Source organism: Bufo bufo, chromosome 3 (genome assembly GCF_905171765.1).
Source record: "Bufo bufo chromosome 3, aBufBuf1.1, whole genome shotgun sequence".
In the NCBI taxonomy this organism is placed as follows: Eukaryota; Metazoa; Chordata; class Amphibia; order Anura; family Bufonidae; genus Bufo; species Bufo bufo.
The window spans coordinates 192,369,393-192,386,851 of record NC_053391.1 but is presented as its reverse complement, the minus strand read 5'-3'; the positions used below and the strand labels follow the sequence as shown (position 1 = coordinate 192,386,851).

The 17,459-nt window shown below is 43.9% G+C and overlaps 1 protein-coding gene across 1 annotated transcript in view; it reads right to left on the bottom strand.

The window, feature by feature from the left end:
• CD53 (CD53 molecule) overlaps nucleotides 1-17,459 on the bottom strand; it is an 88,051-nt gene that overhangs the window by 40,982 nt on the left and 29,610 nt on the right. Inside the window, exons 2-4 of the mRNA XM_040423862.1 lie at nucleotides 9,593-9,672; nucleotides 4,363-4,551; nucleotides 2,738-2,812 (exon numbers count right to left, since the gene is read on the bottom strand). Of these exons, the coding sequence (XP_040279796.1) occupies nucleotides 2,738-2,812; nucleotides 4,363-4,551; nucleotides 9,593-9,652 (324 nt within the window). The 5' untranslated portion in view covers nucleotides 9,653-9,672. The remainder of the gene's footprint in view (nucleotides 1-2,737; nucleotides 2,813-4,362; nucleotides 4,552-9,592; nucleotides 9,673-17,459) is intronic.

The window sequence follows — 17,459 nt, the reverse complement described above, 5'->3', positions numbered from 1 at the left end:
ATAAGAGTGTCTCACAATACTGTAAAAAGGGTAGCGGATGATTATATGTCTGAGTGATAATGTGAAATACTAGGGTGAACCCGTATCAGTGCATTTCCAGACAGTTTAAGTGTTGGAGTGATGATGAGGGGGGAGAATAATCGCATAGTAGTTTTGACAACTTGTGTTTTACACTAGAGAGCTTTTTTCTGAATCTGCATATTTTAACACACAAACGACATTAGGCCCAAATCTGCTGGTTGAACCGGTACTGCACTATTTCCAAAGTCAATTGTCAGTAGCAGTGTTTTTAGTGTGTTTGTGGAAAGGGAAGGACATTATATTGTGCCTCCCTGTCTTTAAGTTCCAGAAACCAGATTTGCAAACTGGATGAGATTGTGGTATTGGATAGCTCACTCCTCCTCTCTGTCACAGCAGGATGGTGTGGAGGTGACCTCTAGGTCACACACTGTGCAGTGGAGTCAGGGGTCAAAGCATTCCTGCTGTGCTCCTCTTTGCAGCCTCAGAGAAGGCTTTCAGTGGAGTCCTCTCTGTCTTAACTACCCCTTCATAGTGGGGTGCCTTCCCTTTTACTAAGAAGTGGTAAGAAAACCCTACCACTCCATATGGCAGACAGGATAGTCTCCCTGATAACGACTTGCGTGAGAACAGTCACCATTTGGGCTGCCCTGAAGAGGAGGTTAAGGTGTATGCTGGGGACCCCATGCATAGTTGTGTTTGTGGTGGTAATAGTGGCACCCATTCCCAAGGCATTGGTGTTGGGGTCAGTGACAGTGGCAGTCGGGGCAAATGCAGAGCAGGGGAGGCGGGCCAAGGAGCCCACCATGGTATCTCACAGTCTCATACAAGTGGCAGGGAGGGTTAGGACTCCGATGACGATTATGTACTGGACAGGACCTGGAAGCTGGATAGGATGCTGAGGAGGAGGCAACGTCAATGAGGCAACAAGGAGGATGGTGCCGGCAGCTGCAGCAATAAAGAGCAGAGGCGAGGTGCCTCCCAAAGAACAGCAAGGGCCATGTCTGCTTCAAGATCTGGTGATGCTACTGACACTGTGGGCGCGTGAGGTCCAAAACATGCCAGAGCTAAGCCAAGCTTGGCTGCCTCTAGCTCTGCCTGAGTATCTCCCTCAGACAAAGCCGGTACACAGAAACACAATTGTCTGCAAGGTGTGCAAGATTAAAATAAACCCTGGCCGTTTAAACACAAACATAGGTACCTCAGCTCTATTTCAGCACATGAGGCGGCATCACCTGATCCTTTGGGAAAATCCCATGGGCCAGCGTTCCCAATCAGAACAAGTCTGTCTTCCTTCTCCTGGTCCTCTTTGTGGCAGCCAACTTACATCCCCAAGCAATACAGTGTTTTTATCATAATTATCATCATCAGCTTCTTTTTCTCCTGCTAAGGATCCTCCATGCCCTCCTCTCCATGGTGAGACATCTATAACAGAATGTTTGGCCTGGAAAAAACTTTTCTTCACCAGCAATTAGCTTGTCTACAAGCTGAACCCCCACCTGGTCAAGTGCCGTGTACTCTTAAGTGGTGGAGAACGCAGGCCACTTCTTGCGATTCTCGCTGTGCAGAAAACTGCAGTTCACAGTGGGCATCTGGAGCAGCTGTTATGGGCTTGGACAGTACATGTCTTTCACAGCCCACTGGGTAAATGATTTTTGTGGCAGCAGGGAGGCAGCACCCCAGCAACATGGCCAGGTCCTTTTGCCCCCACAGAGTCCTAGGAGACTAGAGGGTGTTATCTAGTCCAAACAGAACTTTCTAAAAAAATTCTGCGAACCTGAGCCAACCACAACAGGTTCGCTCATCTCTGCTTTGCATAGTAGCAAAAGGGGCAAATGTCAACAGTTCAAAGTATCCTTACTCCAGAGCACTACACTGGTCAAATGACCGGTGGCCAAGGGTCTGTGGCTAAGTAGTCGGGCAGTCTATCGCCGTCTAAGCTACTTCTTATGGTTACTCATGCAGTCTGACTATGCCTCTGACTGCTCTACTTTTATACAGTTTCTAACTGAACTAGAACCTTCTAGTGGGAGGGGTGAAGCTGGAGAAACACAGCCTAACAGAAACAATGTTCCATTTCAATTCTGCCATAGACTTGTATTGAGCCTCAATACAAGTCAATGGTAATAACTAAGATGTAAACAGCAGTCTAGACAGAGCTAAACCAGACAGTCAAAAGGTCACTGTGTCTGTTTGTTTGTTTTCCCCTCCAAAACTCAGCTCTTTATAGTCCTTTATGACAGGAATGGCAAATCACTAGCTTCTCAGCGTACAAACTGAATAATCCCAGGGTCTCTCAGTTTTAGCTGGCTGTGCATTAACCCTATCCACAGTGCAGTACAAATACAGTGCAATAACAGTACAAATGAACATGATATACTACAATAAACGTATAAAATGCAGTTTAACAGTATAAGTGTAAACAATAGCATAAATCATAGTGCAAATTAACCCTTCAAAGTGCAATAAAGTAGTGAGATAATGCCTTTACATAGCAGCCATACGTGCAAATGTCCACAAATGTCTCTGCCTGCCCGATTTATATCCCATTGAGCATTAATGCCAGCTTCAGCAGCCTACAAATGTGCAGGATCTACAGGCCTAGCTGCAACATCTATAGATAGATAGATAGATAGATAGATAGATAGATAGATAGATAGATAGATAGATAGACATTGATAGTTGTATGTTACATGAGAATTTAAATCATATAGGTTACCTCTTTTTCATAGACGAAGAGAACGATGGCCAGTACAACTTCTATCAACAGAATCAGCAAGAGCAAAATAAAGAACTAAAATACACAGAAACAAAAGGTTATTCTTTAACATTCAACTGAAAAATGAATAGGTTACAATATTTCTATTGAGCAATACAAAAATCATTCTGCTGATCATACAGAACATCTCAACGCACATTGCTATTGGCATCCATAATTCTTTATGTATATTTATCACATATATTTCTACATTTATCTTGCAAGGAGAACAGCCACAGATGACACTGAACAGCATAAGCATCAAACACAATCTTAGATTTCCAAAGTGCAAATTGTCTGGTGTAACAAAATAATTTATCCTGCAAAAAAACCAATTAGCTAACTCATGAAAAAAGATTTTTATAAGTAACAAAATAATTTGCCCTTGGAATCATTAAAGTTTGGCAAATTACAATCTGAACAATCCAGGGGGGCAAAGGCATACTCAACACAGAGGCAGATCATACCACTGCAAGGGTGCCCTTGTTGAGAAAAGGGCCCTATGTCTGAACTGTTCTTCTTTTCAAACAGAATGTTTCTTCAGTCACCACTAGGGGGAGCTCAGTGCAAAGGCATTTTACAGCTTCCTCTGAGTTCAGGAGTTCAGTAATGTGTATAAATTCCTAAGCACTAGACTCCTCCTAGTGGTGGCTGCCATCAGCCAATTTTATCATGTTCTATGTGAAGGGAAGCGGAGGATCTAGAGATGTATGGGGAAGATTTAGCAAAGTATATAAGCCAGTATATATAAGCCAGGTGTCATGTGTAAATACGGAAAAAAAAATGTTTATGTACCTGGAATTTTTAGCCTAAACCAGATTTATTAACATTGTATGCATTCATCCTGTTAATAAATCTATTACAAACCGCACAGGGAAGAGATACTGGCACAACACTCTTATGGTGCATCAATTTTAAAGGAGTTCACGGACGAGCAGCACTCCGAACGCACACCTGGGTAGGGCCAATTAAAAATGGAAGTGTACCGAACAATTCCTTTGAGAGTACCTGGTGCATGAAGGGTCAGATTCCGGCTTAGAATCCCAGCACGTATACAAATCTAAAATATCTACAACACTCCTCCAAATAAAGCATAGGTAAGTTATTCACCAACAGACATGAAAACATAGCGACGTTTCGACTTCAAGCCAGGCCTGAAAAAGACTTGTTGAAGTCGAAACGTCACTATTTTGGATTTTCAACATTAAAAAATTGGTGACGGCCGGGCATTCACCAGCTCTGGTCGGCCCGAGTCCTGCAGCGTGTTTTCATCCCTGCTGCTTCAGGTCCCCACCAGGCCACAAGTGTGATGTGTGGGGAGTCAGCGCATCACACTTCCCCAACACCCGATCTCCTAGACTGACATGGATTATGAGGCTGGGTAAATAGTGTGTATAGACCTCTGTGCAGCTACCATTGCAAGAAACATACAAAAAGATACACACAATCTCATATTCCTAAATGGTCCATAAAATCTGCCGTTAGACTGAGTTGATAGGTTTCACTAAAGTTCACATATGCATCCTGATGATTATTTCCTCCATTTTATTACAATATGTATTACAATATGTAAGACCAGTACTCACAGTAAGAAGTAAGCATTTGTTCTCTTTAATTGCTCCCATACATCCTAGAAATCCAAATACCATTATAATGCAGCCAAATAAAATCAGGACATTGCCAATTGTTATAGAGGGACTATCGGGAAACAGGGCCCCATAAACATTATTAACAACAAAGTAGATTCCAATGGCTATTGTGGCACATCCAGCGGCCTGCAAAAACAATGGAGCAGTATCAGAATATATCCAGACTACATGAATGGGAGATATTTATAATCTGTCTAATATTAAGACATAACCTATAGGATAATGTATCACTATGCAACGTTTTAGTATTTTTTTGTGTCTGCTTGGTTGGAAGCCTTTTTTGCATCAGGTTTACGACACACACCATTTTTTTAAATTTGTTGCACAAAATACTTATGGAATTTTCTGTCTAATCATATTTATTACAAAGGTTCTGTTAGTTACTAGAGTGAATTGAAACTTTTTGCAACTTTCTGCTAAAAGACCCAATGATGTAGCTCCGTCCACCAAACATCACATCATAAATTTGGCCCAAATGTGTACTGCACACAACAGACAGACTCCACTTTTCTGGTGAAGCACACCCCATACAGTACCAGCACAGTGGCTCAGATTTTAACACCGATGCCTTGCAGCACTGGGTCCTAGGTCCATGACATTTGCATGGAGTTGATATCTTCTCTTTGCGTTTGTGTAGGTTTCCTCCCACACTTCAAAGACAAAGACATACTTTATTGATAGGGAATTTATATTGTGTGATGATAATGTCTTTAAAGTACGGCAGAATATGTTGGTGCTAGGTAAGTAAAATAAATGTGGTACGTTGTTACCGCAAGCAATACGAAATTTATCACAGTGGCTTATGCTGGATGATAAATTTGGTGCATCCTTGTCTAACCTTACATCGACGGTTAGTTGGCGTAGTATATAACAAAATTTGTCCCAAAATTTCATCATGGAGAACGCACCATGTGCCATATGCCACAGAAACATTAGCCAAAAGGGTGCCGTCCAGTGCTTATATAGTCTCCCCTTCTGTTCTTAGAACAGGTGACGTGTTCACTCTCTTTGTCACTGAAAACATTTCCAAAAGGACCCACACTTTCCTCTGCTCTGTGTTCTCAACATGAGCTCCACTATGTTCAGGCATATCCCACTACCCTGGAAGCTGGCGCCTCCTTCTCCACTGCACAAATACAACACAACGACACCTTTATTAAAATATATATGTTCCCTAATCCCTCCAGAGCGGCCATGCTGTTCATCAGAGCCCCTACAGTATTATGTTCGTTATATTATGTTCATTATCTTTTGTTTCCTCTAGTGACTTTGCAACCAAGGTCCAATCTAGGACCAAAACGTCAGACTAAAGTCACTGCAAATCGCCATTGACATTCCTGATTACATGGATTTGATTTTGATTCTTTGAATGTGTAATGAAATTGGAGCTTTAATTGCATCATACATAAGAGAACACTGGCTCCATATCTGTTGCAGTCAGATCGTGCCACTACAGTCAATGTATGTGATGCTGAACCGGGCAACTACCTCCTCCTAGTGATACAGGACTTGAGTGACAGTGCTGCTCAGAAATCTGATGGGGGTGACACATGTCATGCATTGCACGGGTTACACTTAAAAGGTGTCACATGCATACTGGAGTCTGGTCAGCACTCGATCCGGAGAAAGTGCTGCAGCGGGAGGGGCGCTCCCTAAGTCAGTAAGCAAAGAAGTTCCGGCAAGCGCTGTTGGTTGACAAAGGCTGGACAGGCCAAAAAGCGTCCTTAAATAGTATCTTGTGAAATACAATAACGTATAAACCTGATTGAAGCATATAACGCTTACCTTGTGCATTCAGTCCTGCTTGTGGGCAGTATGTTATAGAGCAGCAGGAGCTGAGCAGATTGGCACATAGTTTTCTAAGGCTACTTTCACATCTGCGTTGTGCTGTCCGGTTTTGAGATCCGGCGCAGGGTGTCAAAACCGCAGCACAACGCTTCAGTTTTGTCCCTATTCATTGTCAATGGAGACAAAACTGAACAAACTGGAACGGAGTGCAGCAAAATTCATTCCGTTCCAGCTTGTTGCATTCCCATGCCGGACATAAAATCGCTGCAAGTATGGGAAACTGTGTGACACCAAAAAAGAGAAACAAGGCTAGCACAAAATAATGATGGATATAAACTTTATTATAGTCTCAACAAGAGACAAAAATGTATTAAAATGCACATAAAAGACAATACAATGGTAAGTGGGGAGCACTCAAGATAATGGAGCACCACTGGATAACAGAGCATATCAAGGCTAGAGGAATGATACAGATATCCTAAAATGTGTACATCTGGCACCAAGCCAAATATCAAATATATAAAACCTGACCTGTCCTATTTTTTTGACAGACAACGGTTCACGGACCCATTCAAGTCAATGGGTCCGTGAAAAAACACGGATGCACACAAGATTGGCATCCGCGTCCGTGATCCGTGGCCGTTGGCAACTTTCACACAGACGGATCACAGATCCGTCTGCATAAAAGCTTTTTCAGATATGAGTTTTCACGAAGTATATGCTAACACAGAGGCGTTCCCATAGTGATGGGGACGCTTCTAGTTAGAATATACTGAGAACTGTGTACATGACTGCTCCCTGCTGCCTGGCAGCACCCGATCTTTTACAGGGGGCTGTGATCCGCACAATTAACCCCTCAGGTGCCGCACCTAAAGGGTTAATTGTGCGTATCATAGCCCCCTGTAAGAGATCAGGTGCTGCCAGGCAGGAGGGGGCAGACCCCCTCCCTCCCCAATATTATATTCATTGGTGGCCAGTGCGCGGCCTCCCCTCTCCCCCCCCCCAGTTAAAATCACGTTCCAAATCCCCCATCATTGGTGGCCAGTGCGGCCTCCCCTCTCCCCCCCCCCCCAGTTAAAATCACGTTCCGAATCCCCTATCATTGGTGGCCAGTGCGGACTCCGATCGGAACTCTCCACTGCCACCAATGATGGGGGAACGTGATTTTAACAAGGGGGGGGAGATGTGAGGCCGCACTGGCCACCAATGATGGGGGATTCGGAACATGATTTTAACAAGGGGGGGGGGAGGTGAGGCCGCACTGGCCACCAATGATGGGGGATTCGGAACGTGATTTTAACTGGGGGGGGGGGAGAGGGGAGGCCGCACTGGCCACCAATGAATATAATATTGGGGAGGGAGGGGGTCTGCCCCCTCCTGCCTGGCAGCACCTGATCTCTTACAGGGGGCTATGATACGCACAATTAACCCTTTAGGTGCGGCACCTGAGGGGTTAATTGTGCGGATCACAGCCCCCTGTAAAAGATCGGGTGCTGCCAGGCAGCAGGGGGCAGTCATGTACACAGTTCGTAGGATATTCTAACTTGAAGCGTCCCCATCACTATGGGAACGCCTCTGTGTTAGAATATACTGTCGGATATGAGTTTCACGATCTAACTCAAATACGATGGTATATTCTAACATAGAGGCGTTCCCATAGTGATGGGGACGCTTCAAGTTAAAATATACCATCGGATTTGAGAAAAGTCTGATCCTATGGTGTATTAACTCCTGACTTTGCATTGAAAGTCAATGGGGGACGGATCCGTTTGCAATTGCACCATATTGTGTCAACGTCAAACGGATCCGTCCACATTGACTTGCATTGTAAGTCAGGACGGATCCGTTTGGTTCGGCACGGCCAGGCGGACACCAAAACGGTCACGGATCACGGACAGTCTTCCAAGTGCCCCTTGCTCTGTAAGATACTACCCACAGATTGGACTGCATGTACATGACAAGCTCCCAGCTCTGTTTCCTTGCGCTTTTTTTTGTATGGCTAGATTTCCATTTCTACAGCACAAGGCTGTGACAAAGAGGGACAAACTTCAGACATGTTTCACAGGATGATTGAACTTTTTGATTGATTTTTCAGTTTGCCCTATTAGTGGCAGCCTTGCGCTGCAAAAACGAAAGTTTTAACAAACCTAGCCCTACAGAGAAAAGATCAAAGAAACTGAGCTGAAAATATAATAGTAATAAATAGTAATAAATAAATAATACTATACAAACAAACCTGCATGTACAAATACAGTATACAAATACATACAAATAGAAATAGTAATGAATAAATAATACTATACAAACAAACCTGCACATACAAATACAAGAATGTATGCTGCAATTTATACTGATTGATGTATTATTATAGTGTAATACTTCTCTGCTTCTTTGTATACATAGGTTTGTATGTAATAATTCAAAGGAATTTGTCACTAGATTTGTGTGGCAGAATAAAGTAGTAACGGGTATGCTGATTGCAGAGGTATGTCACTTGTCAATATGATGTGAGCCAGGAGTTCTCTGATGATATGCATCAGCTCAGGAGTCCTCCGTATTCATAAACTGTCCCACCTACCTGCTTCTGATTGACAGCTGAAAGTTGTCAACCAGTGGTGGGAGGGCGAGGAGAGCCCACAGCTCACGAATGCTGGGAACCCCTGGCTTAGGCCTCATGCACATAACTGTTCATTTTTTTGCGGTCCGCAAACCGCGGATCTGCAAAAAATGGAAGCCACCCATGTGCCTTCCGCAATTTGCGGAACAGAACGGGCGGCCCCTTGTAGAAATGCCTATTCTTGTCCGAAAATGTACAAGAATAGAACATGTTATTTTTTTTTTGCGGGGGCAGCAGAACGGAGCAACGGATGCGGACAGCTGTCCGCATCTTTTGCGGCCCCATTGAAGTGAATTGGTCCGCACCCGAGCCGCAAAAAATGCGGCTCTGATGCGTACCACAACAATGGTCGTGTGCATGAGGCCTTACACAATGCTCAGCTCATGATGCCCCTGATGAAAACTGTGATTTAAAAAAATAATAATACTGTACATCATAGGGTGTCTGTTACCAGTTGATGCTACTGACTGAGAAGGTAGCCTAAGCATGGAGACAGATTCCCTTTAAGTACAAGTTTTATTTGAATCTAATTTATCCTTAATATAACCCATATGTAAACCAAATGAAGACCCACCTATAAAAAGATTTATTGAGGTACAATTTCTATGTAAAGCCTTCTTCACACATCACTGTTTTGGTCAGTGATTTCCATCAGTGATTGTGATCTTGGTGGAGGATTGACCACTAGTTTTGGCTAACGATCACTGATGGAAATCACTGATAAAAAACTGATGTAAAAAAGAGGCCCAAGAGTGAACTTACCCAAAACAATAGATTGAAGGCGAAAAGCATATACTTCAGTGTTTTAATACATTTACCCATTTTGACTTTGATGTTTATTCCTGAAAAAAAAAAAATATATATGAAATATAAAATACATTATACAGCAAGAAAATTTAGACTAGCACATCCAAAGTCACAAGTGCAGATCCATAAAGCTAGCATGCAGACAGCATATGAAAATACATTGGTATAATATATATATATATATATATATATATACACTGCTCAAAAAAATAAAGGGAACACTTAAACAACACAATGTAGCTCCAAGTCCATCACACTTCTGTGAAATCAAACTGTCCACTTAGGAAGCAACACAGAGTGACAATCAATTTCACATGCTGTTGTTCAAATGGGATAGACAACAGGTGGAAATTATAGGCAATTAGCAAGACACCCCCAATAAAGGAGTGGTTCTGCAGGTGGTGATCATAGACCACTTCTCAGTTCCTATGCTTCCTGGCTGATGTTTTGGTCACTTTTGAATGCTGGCGGTGCTTTCACTCTAGTGGTAGCATGAGACGGAGTCTACAACCCACACAAGTGGCTCAGGTAGTGCAACTTATCTAGGATGGCACATCAATGCGAGCTGTGGCAAGAAGGTTTGCTGTGTCTGTCAGCGTAGTGTCCAGAGCATGGAGGCGCTACCAGGAGACAGGCCAGTACATCAGGAGATGTGGAGGAGGCCGTAGGAGGGCAACAACCCAGCAGCAGGACCGCTAACTCTGCCTTTGTGCAAGGAGAAACAGGAGGAGCACTGCCAGAGCCCTGCAAAATGACCTCCAGAAGGCCACAAATGTGCATGTGTCTGCTCAAACGGTCAGAAACAGACTCCATGAGGGTGATATGAGGGCCCGACGTCCACAGGTGCAGCCCAACACCTGTGGCCCAACACCGTGCAGGACGTTTGGCATTTGCCAGAGAACACCAAGATTGGCAAATTCGCCACTGGCGCCCTGTGCTTCTCACAGATGAAAGCAGGTTCACACTGAGCACATGTGACAGACGTGACAGAGTCTGGAGACGCCGTGGAGAACGTTCTGCTGCCTGCAACATCCTTCAGCATGACCGATTTGGCATTGGGTCAGTAATGGTGTGGGGTGGCATTTCTTTGGAGGGTCGCACAGCCCTCCATGTGCTCGCCAGAGGTAGCCTGACTGCCTTTAGGTACCGAGATGAGATCCTCAGACCCCTTGTGAGACCATATGCTAGTGCGGTTGGCCCTGGGTTCCTCCTAATGCAAGACAATGCTAGACCTCATGTGGCTGGAGTGTGTCAGCAGTTCCTGCAAGACGAAGGCATTGATGCTATGGACTGGCCCGCCCGTTCCCCAGACCTGAATCCAATTGAGCACATCTGGGACATCATGTCTCGCTCTATCCACCAACGTCACGTTGCACCACAGACTGTCCAGGAGTTGGCAGATGCTTTAGTCCAGGTCTGGGAGGAGATCCCTCAGGAGACCGTCCGCCACCTCATCAGGAGCATGCACAGGCATTGTAGGGAGGTCATACAGGCACGTGGAGGCCACACACACTACTGAGCCTCATTTTGACTTGTTTGAGTGTGACTCCAAATCCAGACCTCCATGGGTTGAAAAATTTGATTTCCATTTTTTTATTTTTGTGTGATTTTGTTGTCAGCACATTTAACTATGTAAAGAACAAAGTATTTCAGAAAAATATTTAATTAATTCAGATCTAGGATGTGTTATTTTTGTGTTCCCTTTATTTTTTTGAGCAGTGTATATATATATATATATATATATATATACCTTCAAAAGATGAGGCAGCACTCCAGACGTAAAGTGAAAAAATGATGGACCCTTTATTAACCCCTCTGCAACGTTTCAACCGCTCAATGCAGTCTTTATCAAGCATGAGCAGTTGAAACGTTGCAGAGGGGTTAATAAAGGGTCCATCATTTTTTCACTTTACGTCTGGAGTGCTGCCTCATCTTTTGAACGTATGTCTATCTGTTAGCCTTTGAGCCTGCGGCTGGGAGGATTTTGCACCCGTACTACTGGACTAGTGCTGCTGTGTATTTTTTGTTTGCTGCTATATATATATATATATATATATATAAATTACTCTAGTGATCATTTTTCAGCCAATTAAATTGTGTCACTGGATTTACCTTTTAACTGGTGAACACTACAGCAATATTGGATTCAGGTTCCAAAAATGATCCTGACCTAACCCTGCTCATGCCGCTGCTTTTTTTTTTCTTAAAAGTGTTGTTCAGGATTTTCCCCACCTAGCGGTACCTGTGAAGATATCTGTGCCTGTTCCCCACTGCTTGGTTCCAGCTCTGTGGCTCCCAGGCTGTGCAGTGCTGCCTGTCAACTTCTACGTGGACTGGGTCACATGCACTGCTGCAGCCTATGTCTGGCCTCAGCGGTGAATTGTCCTTGCAGATGTTGACAAGTGGGAACTGGATGTCCAATGAGGACACCCAGAAGGCATACAGCTGGAGTGGAGAGGCAGGGAGCAGGTAAGTATAGATCTCTTTACATGTACTGTTCAAATTAAAATTGACAATTCCTTTAATATACGTCTAAGGTTGTGGTGGTCAACAATACATCGTAGATTGTTGCTTCTCTAGACTCTAGCAAATGTTGTCACCTCACATTCAGCTAAGGCCTAGTCAACAAGTAGGCCAACATACATTTGTACTAATGTGGGGGATTCAATCAGCACAACCCTATTTGTACTAATGGCGACAGGCACTCGTTATCTACAGCCACACGGAGACTATGGGTCAAAATTTATATTTATTACATCCACTATATACACATATACAAGCAAAACCATATAAAGAAACTCATGATAAATTAAATAATTTTAAAAGAATCGTATAGGGTTGATCTGGTCTACTCAAGTTGTGTGTACCAGCAGACACGGTTAACTGGCAGTGATGTCGTAATTATTAGATATTTGTAATGTATCGTCTGTCGTCTGATACACATAAACCTCCTAATGTTATATCATGAGGATATATAGTAAAACCCCATATACATCAAATTAATCACAAGAAAAGTAAAACCTAGGGTTACGTATTCGTCAATAAAAACTAAAAAGAACCTCAGAGCTGAGAACACGTTAAAGAAAAAACAATATTAGAATGTTAAAATGGTTAAAATGTCCACAAAGGGTTAATCAACCCCCAAAAAGACTTCCACCATAATTGTATGAACTTTAGATCCATCCAGAAGTTACTCTATCGTATTGGTGTAGCATAATTTGTATCCCATGTTGGGTATAGTTAAATTAAGTAGGTAAGTCTTTTTGGCGTGTTAGTTATTAATGGGATGTCACTTACACTGATAATCCCAATGTTAGTGGTAGTCAATAGGGTTAATACCCACCACTGCTCCGTGGCGTCCCACATGTCAGGCTGGGTATGAAGTTTTTTACCTCTCTCCTGAAGAGTAGGGTGCAGGCAATACCTTATCCTCTGGCTGCGCGCTCCTGGAGGTTTGCATCCGGCGTCTCACGTGGCTCAGTAGTTCGGAGGTCAAACTATCACGTTTGCCGGCTTTTTACTTGCGGTCCTGTCGTCAGTAGAACACTGGGAGGAAGGTTGTAGGTTTCAGAGCAGCACTTATATGCAGGTTTGTATCAATTTTGCTCATATTTATCCATGGATATTCAATGGGAGTCATCCAAAGTTGCAGGTATCAAAACACTAGACGCGTTTCGGAGTATAGCCTTACTCCTTCATCAGTGGCTACGTCCGTAACTATCAGACAGTTACGGACATCCATGTACCATCCATAAACGGACGGTCTGGTAGAAAGGTTTAACAAAACTCTAAAAACTATGTTAAAAAGAGGGGTGTTTAAAGATGGGAAGGATTGGGACCTTCTTCTGCCCTATCTCATGTTCGCAGTGCGAGAGGTACCCCAGGCTTCTACTGGATGAGCAGATTGAAAGGTTAGGCCAAGCCCGGTATTTTTCTGTTTTGGACCGCACCAAAGGGTACTGGCAAGTACCCTTGACGGAGGCTGCCAAAGAGAAAACTGCCTTCATTACACCAGAGGGGCTGTACCAATATAAGGTGTTACCCTTCGGTCTGCATGGCGCCCCTGCCACTTTTCAACGTCTAATGGACATTGTGCTTCGTCGACATCGACGATACGCCTCGGCTTATCTGGATGATATTGTCATTCACAGCACCGACGGGAAAGTCACCTGCCCAAAGTACAGGCCGTAGTGGACTCCCTTCGAAAGGCTGGTCTAACAGCTAACCAAAAAAAAATGTGCGATAGGGTTAGAGGAGACCAAATACCTAGGGTATGTCATTGGGTGCAGAGTCATCAAACCCCAAGTAAACAAAATAGAGGCGATAAGGAATTGGCCCCGACCTGTCACCTCTCGGCAAGTAAAGTCATTCCTGGGAATGGTGGGCTATTATATGAGGTTCGTTCCCCATTTTGCCACTTTAGCAGCTCCATTGACAGGGCTGTTGAAGGGACGGAAGTCCGTAATGGTTCGCTGGAATGACCAGGCGGAAGAGGCTTTCTCCGCTTTAAAGTCGGCCCTGTGTGGGTCCCCGGTTTTGATGACTCCCAACTTCAAAAGAGAGTTTATAGTACAGTCCGATGCCTCCGAAGTAGGCCTCGGTGCTGTACTGTCTCAGGAAGTCAATGGGGAGGAGCATCCCGTTGTCTTCCTCAGCCGTAAGCTCACTCCAGCCGAGACCCGGTACAGTATAGTGGTGAGAGAGTGCCTGGCCACCAAGTGGGCACTCGAGTCTCTCCGCTATTATCTGTTGGGGAGGAAGTTCCGTCTGGTGACCGACCACTCCCCTCTAAAGTGGATGAGCCAGGCCAAAGAGAGGAATGTTCAGGTCACCAGGTGGTTCTTGTCTCTACAAAACTTTAAGTTTACAGTAGAACACAGGGCAGGCCAGTTACAGGGAAACGCGGATGCCCTGTCCCTGGTACACTGTCTGGCGTGTGTTCACCCCCTCAGGTTTGAACAAAGGGGGAAGGGTATGTGACATAGCAACAGGTTTTGTTTGGGAAGGCAGGTATTTTCCTCCCAACATGGGTGGCTGGGCTGATTTCCAGCCAGGTTAGACCAAAAACCGGACCGGAGTTTAAGTGCCGATCCGGGTTTTGGCAGCACCTGGCTGTCCTTTAAATAGGCAGCTGGGCTCAGAATCAGAGTCTCTGTCTTGGGATCTGAGGCATGATGCTGTACTAGAGGGCTGAGAGCCGCGTGCAGGGAAACAGGCCCCCTAAAGCCTGTTGTGGACACTGAAAGAACCTGCTAATAAGGTGACTGTTTTTTGTGCTTTGGACTTTCCTTTGTGTGAACAAACACTAAGACTGTCAGTGTTGCTTTGTTTTTTTTTTCCTGTGTGAATAAAAACGGAAGTTTTGTTTTACAAACTGTTTCTCTTGCCTCTGTTCTGCATCCGCTTACCCTGCCTACCAGAGCGAATCCTCACAATAGACAGAGGTGTATGTTGCCAAATCATGTTCAACGGAATTTACCACAGCTTGACACCAATCAAGGTGTAGAAATATCTCAAAGTTGATCTAGAGGAATGGGGGGCCCCTTAGAGCTAAATTTTAAGTGCCATAGCAAATGGTCTGAATACTCATGTCCATGTGTAATTTTAGTTTTTCTCTTTTAATAAATTTGCTAATATTTTCAAAATTCACTTTTTATTTTCTCATTGTTACAGATCAGTGAGTGTGGACCCACTGTGTCAACTGACTGGTTTGGCATAAGACTTAGGTCTCATGCACACGGCCGTTGTTTTGGTCCGTGTCCGAGCCGCACATTGTGCGGCTCGGGCGCGGACCCATTCACTTCAATGGGGCCGCAAAAGATGCGGACAGCTCTCCGTGTGCTGTCCGCATCCGTTGCTCCGTTCCGCGTCCCCGCAAAAAAAATATAACATGTACTATTCTTGTCCGCAAAACGGACAAGAATAGGCAGTTATATCAATGGCCGCCGTTCCGTTCCGCAAATTGCGGAAGGCACACGGGCGGCTTCCGTTTTTTGCGGATCCGCGGTTTGCGGACTGCAAAAAACAGCACGGTCGTGTGCATGTAGCCTAACCTTAAAGGCATTATTCGGCTCTCCAGTGGTATTTACCTTTTAACCCCTATACAGGAATCTGGCCTTCGCTTCAAGGAAGCCACCGTGCTTCTACCTCCTTGGATAGTACAGATGTAGTTGGCAGCTACTCCACTGTGGTCAGAGGCTCTGTTGCAGGCACCACGAGCTCAGGATACTAAAAACGCATCAAGACCACAAGAAAACTGAAGGAGCAGTCTGAAGAGTCACTAAGGGTTAGGGTCCATTCACACGTCCATAAGTGTTTTGCGGATCCTCAAATTGCGGATCCGCAAAACACGGACACCGGCAATGTGCATTCCGCAATTTGCGGACCGCACATCGCCGGCACTATAATAGAAAATCCCTAATCTTGTCCGCAATTGCGGACAAGAATGGGACATGTTCTATTTTTTGGCGGAAACGGAAGCACGGATGCGGAAGTGCGGATCCGCAAATGCAGATGCGGACAGCACATTTCGGCCCCATTGAAAATTAATGGGTCTGCACCCATTCTGCAAAATTGCGGAATCGATGCGGACCCATTTTGCAGACGTGTGAATGGACCCTTAAATTTAGGTTACTAGATCTGAACTGCACACCAGTAGATTAGATGAATGGAGACACTGGATAAACTGGCAAGTTGAGTGGTAATGAAGACACAGGCCAGCTGGGTACGTAGCATTAGTGATGAGCGGCAGGGGCAATATTCAAATTTGTGATATTTAGCGAATATTTGGGCGAATATTCGCCATATATTCGAGAATTCGTTATCTCAGTCAATATTTTCTTGATTGTGTAAATTGGCAATTGAAAAATTTGTGATAAAAATTTGCAGTACGAAAATTCGCAATCAACACTACTCCTAAAGTCAAAGATATTGCAGGCTTCTCATTGGCCCACAAGCTAGAAGCAGGGAGGGATCATAAAAAAAAATCTTGAATATTCGAAATTACGAATATATATCACTATATTCTAAATATTCACGAATTCTCGAAGTGCCGATATTCGCAATAAAAATTCGCAATTCAAATATTCGTGATCAACACTACTTGGCATCCATGCCCACAGGGGAAGAAGGGCAGTGTCGGCCATGGGAAGCTATCCTAACACTCATTATGGGATATTTAGTAGAGATTAATGGGGGGAAAATTTGAAAAAAGTGAAACGGTCTGAAGACCTTATGAATGCACTGTATGTAGTGCAGTTTATGTGGCTCCAAAAAAAATCTCAATGATCTTCAAAAATTCGAAAAATTTAAATTGTCATTTATTGCCATATGTATTGTCAATTAACATGCTCTAGTCTAGTGTGACGAGTAGGCAGTGACAATGTGGCATGTCACATGAATGCATTTTACAATGGCTGTACACTGTGGTGACATGTATTGGATGCATGCTTATTGTTCCCTAGCCTTCCCACTAGAGTGTGGAAGACTTGTGATCATTGAGGAACTCCAGATTTTTTTCTCCTATATTTCACAGATAGGTGGGACTTTTACAATAACTTCTTAGTATTATTCTATTGGAGAGCCCCATGAATGTTAATACTTAAGGGCCACAAAATCTTTAGTCCACCCATGCAGTCTCAAATGTCAACCATCAACAAAGTAACTGCCAGTATATAAGATTGCAAAACCATTCTATATCTCAAATACAAACATACTTAACCACTTCTAGACCAGGCCAATTACCCCATCTTTTCCAATGTTTCAGTACATGAGTCTTTGAAAGCCATAATTTATTTTTCCATTCGGTTATGTAAATAAATGT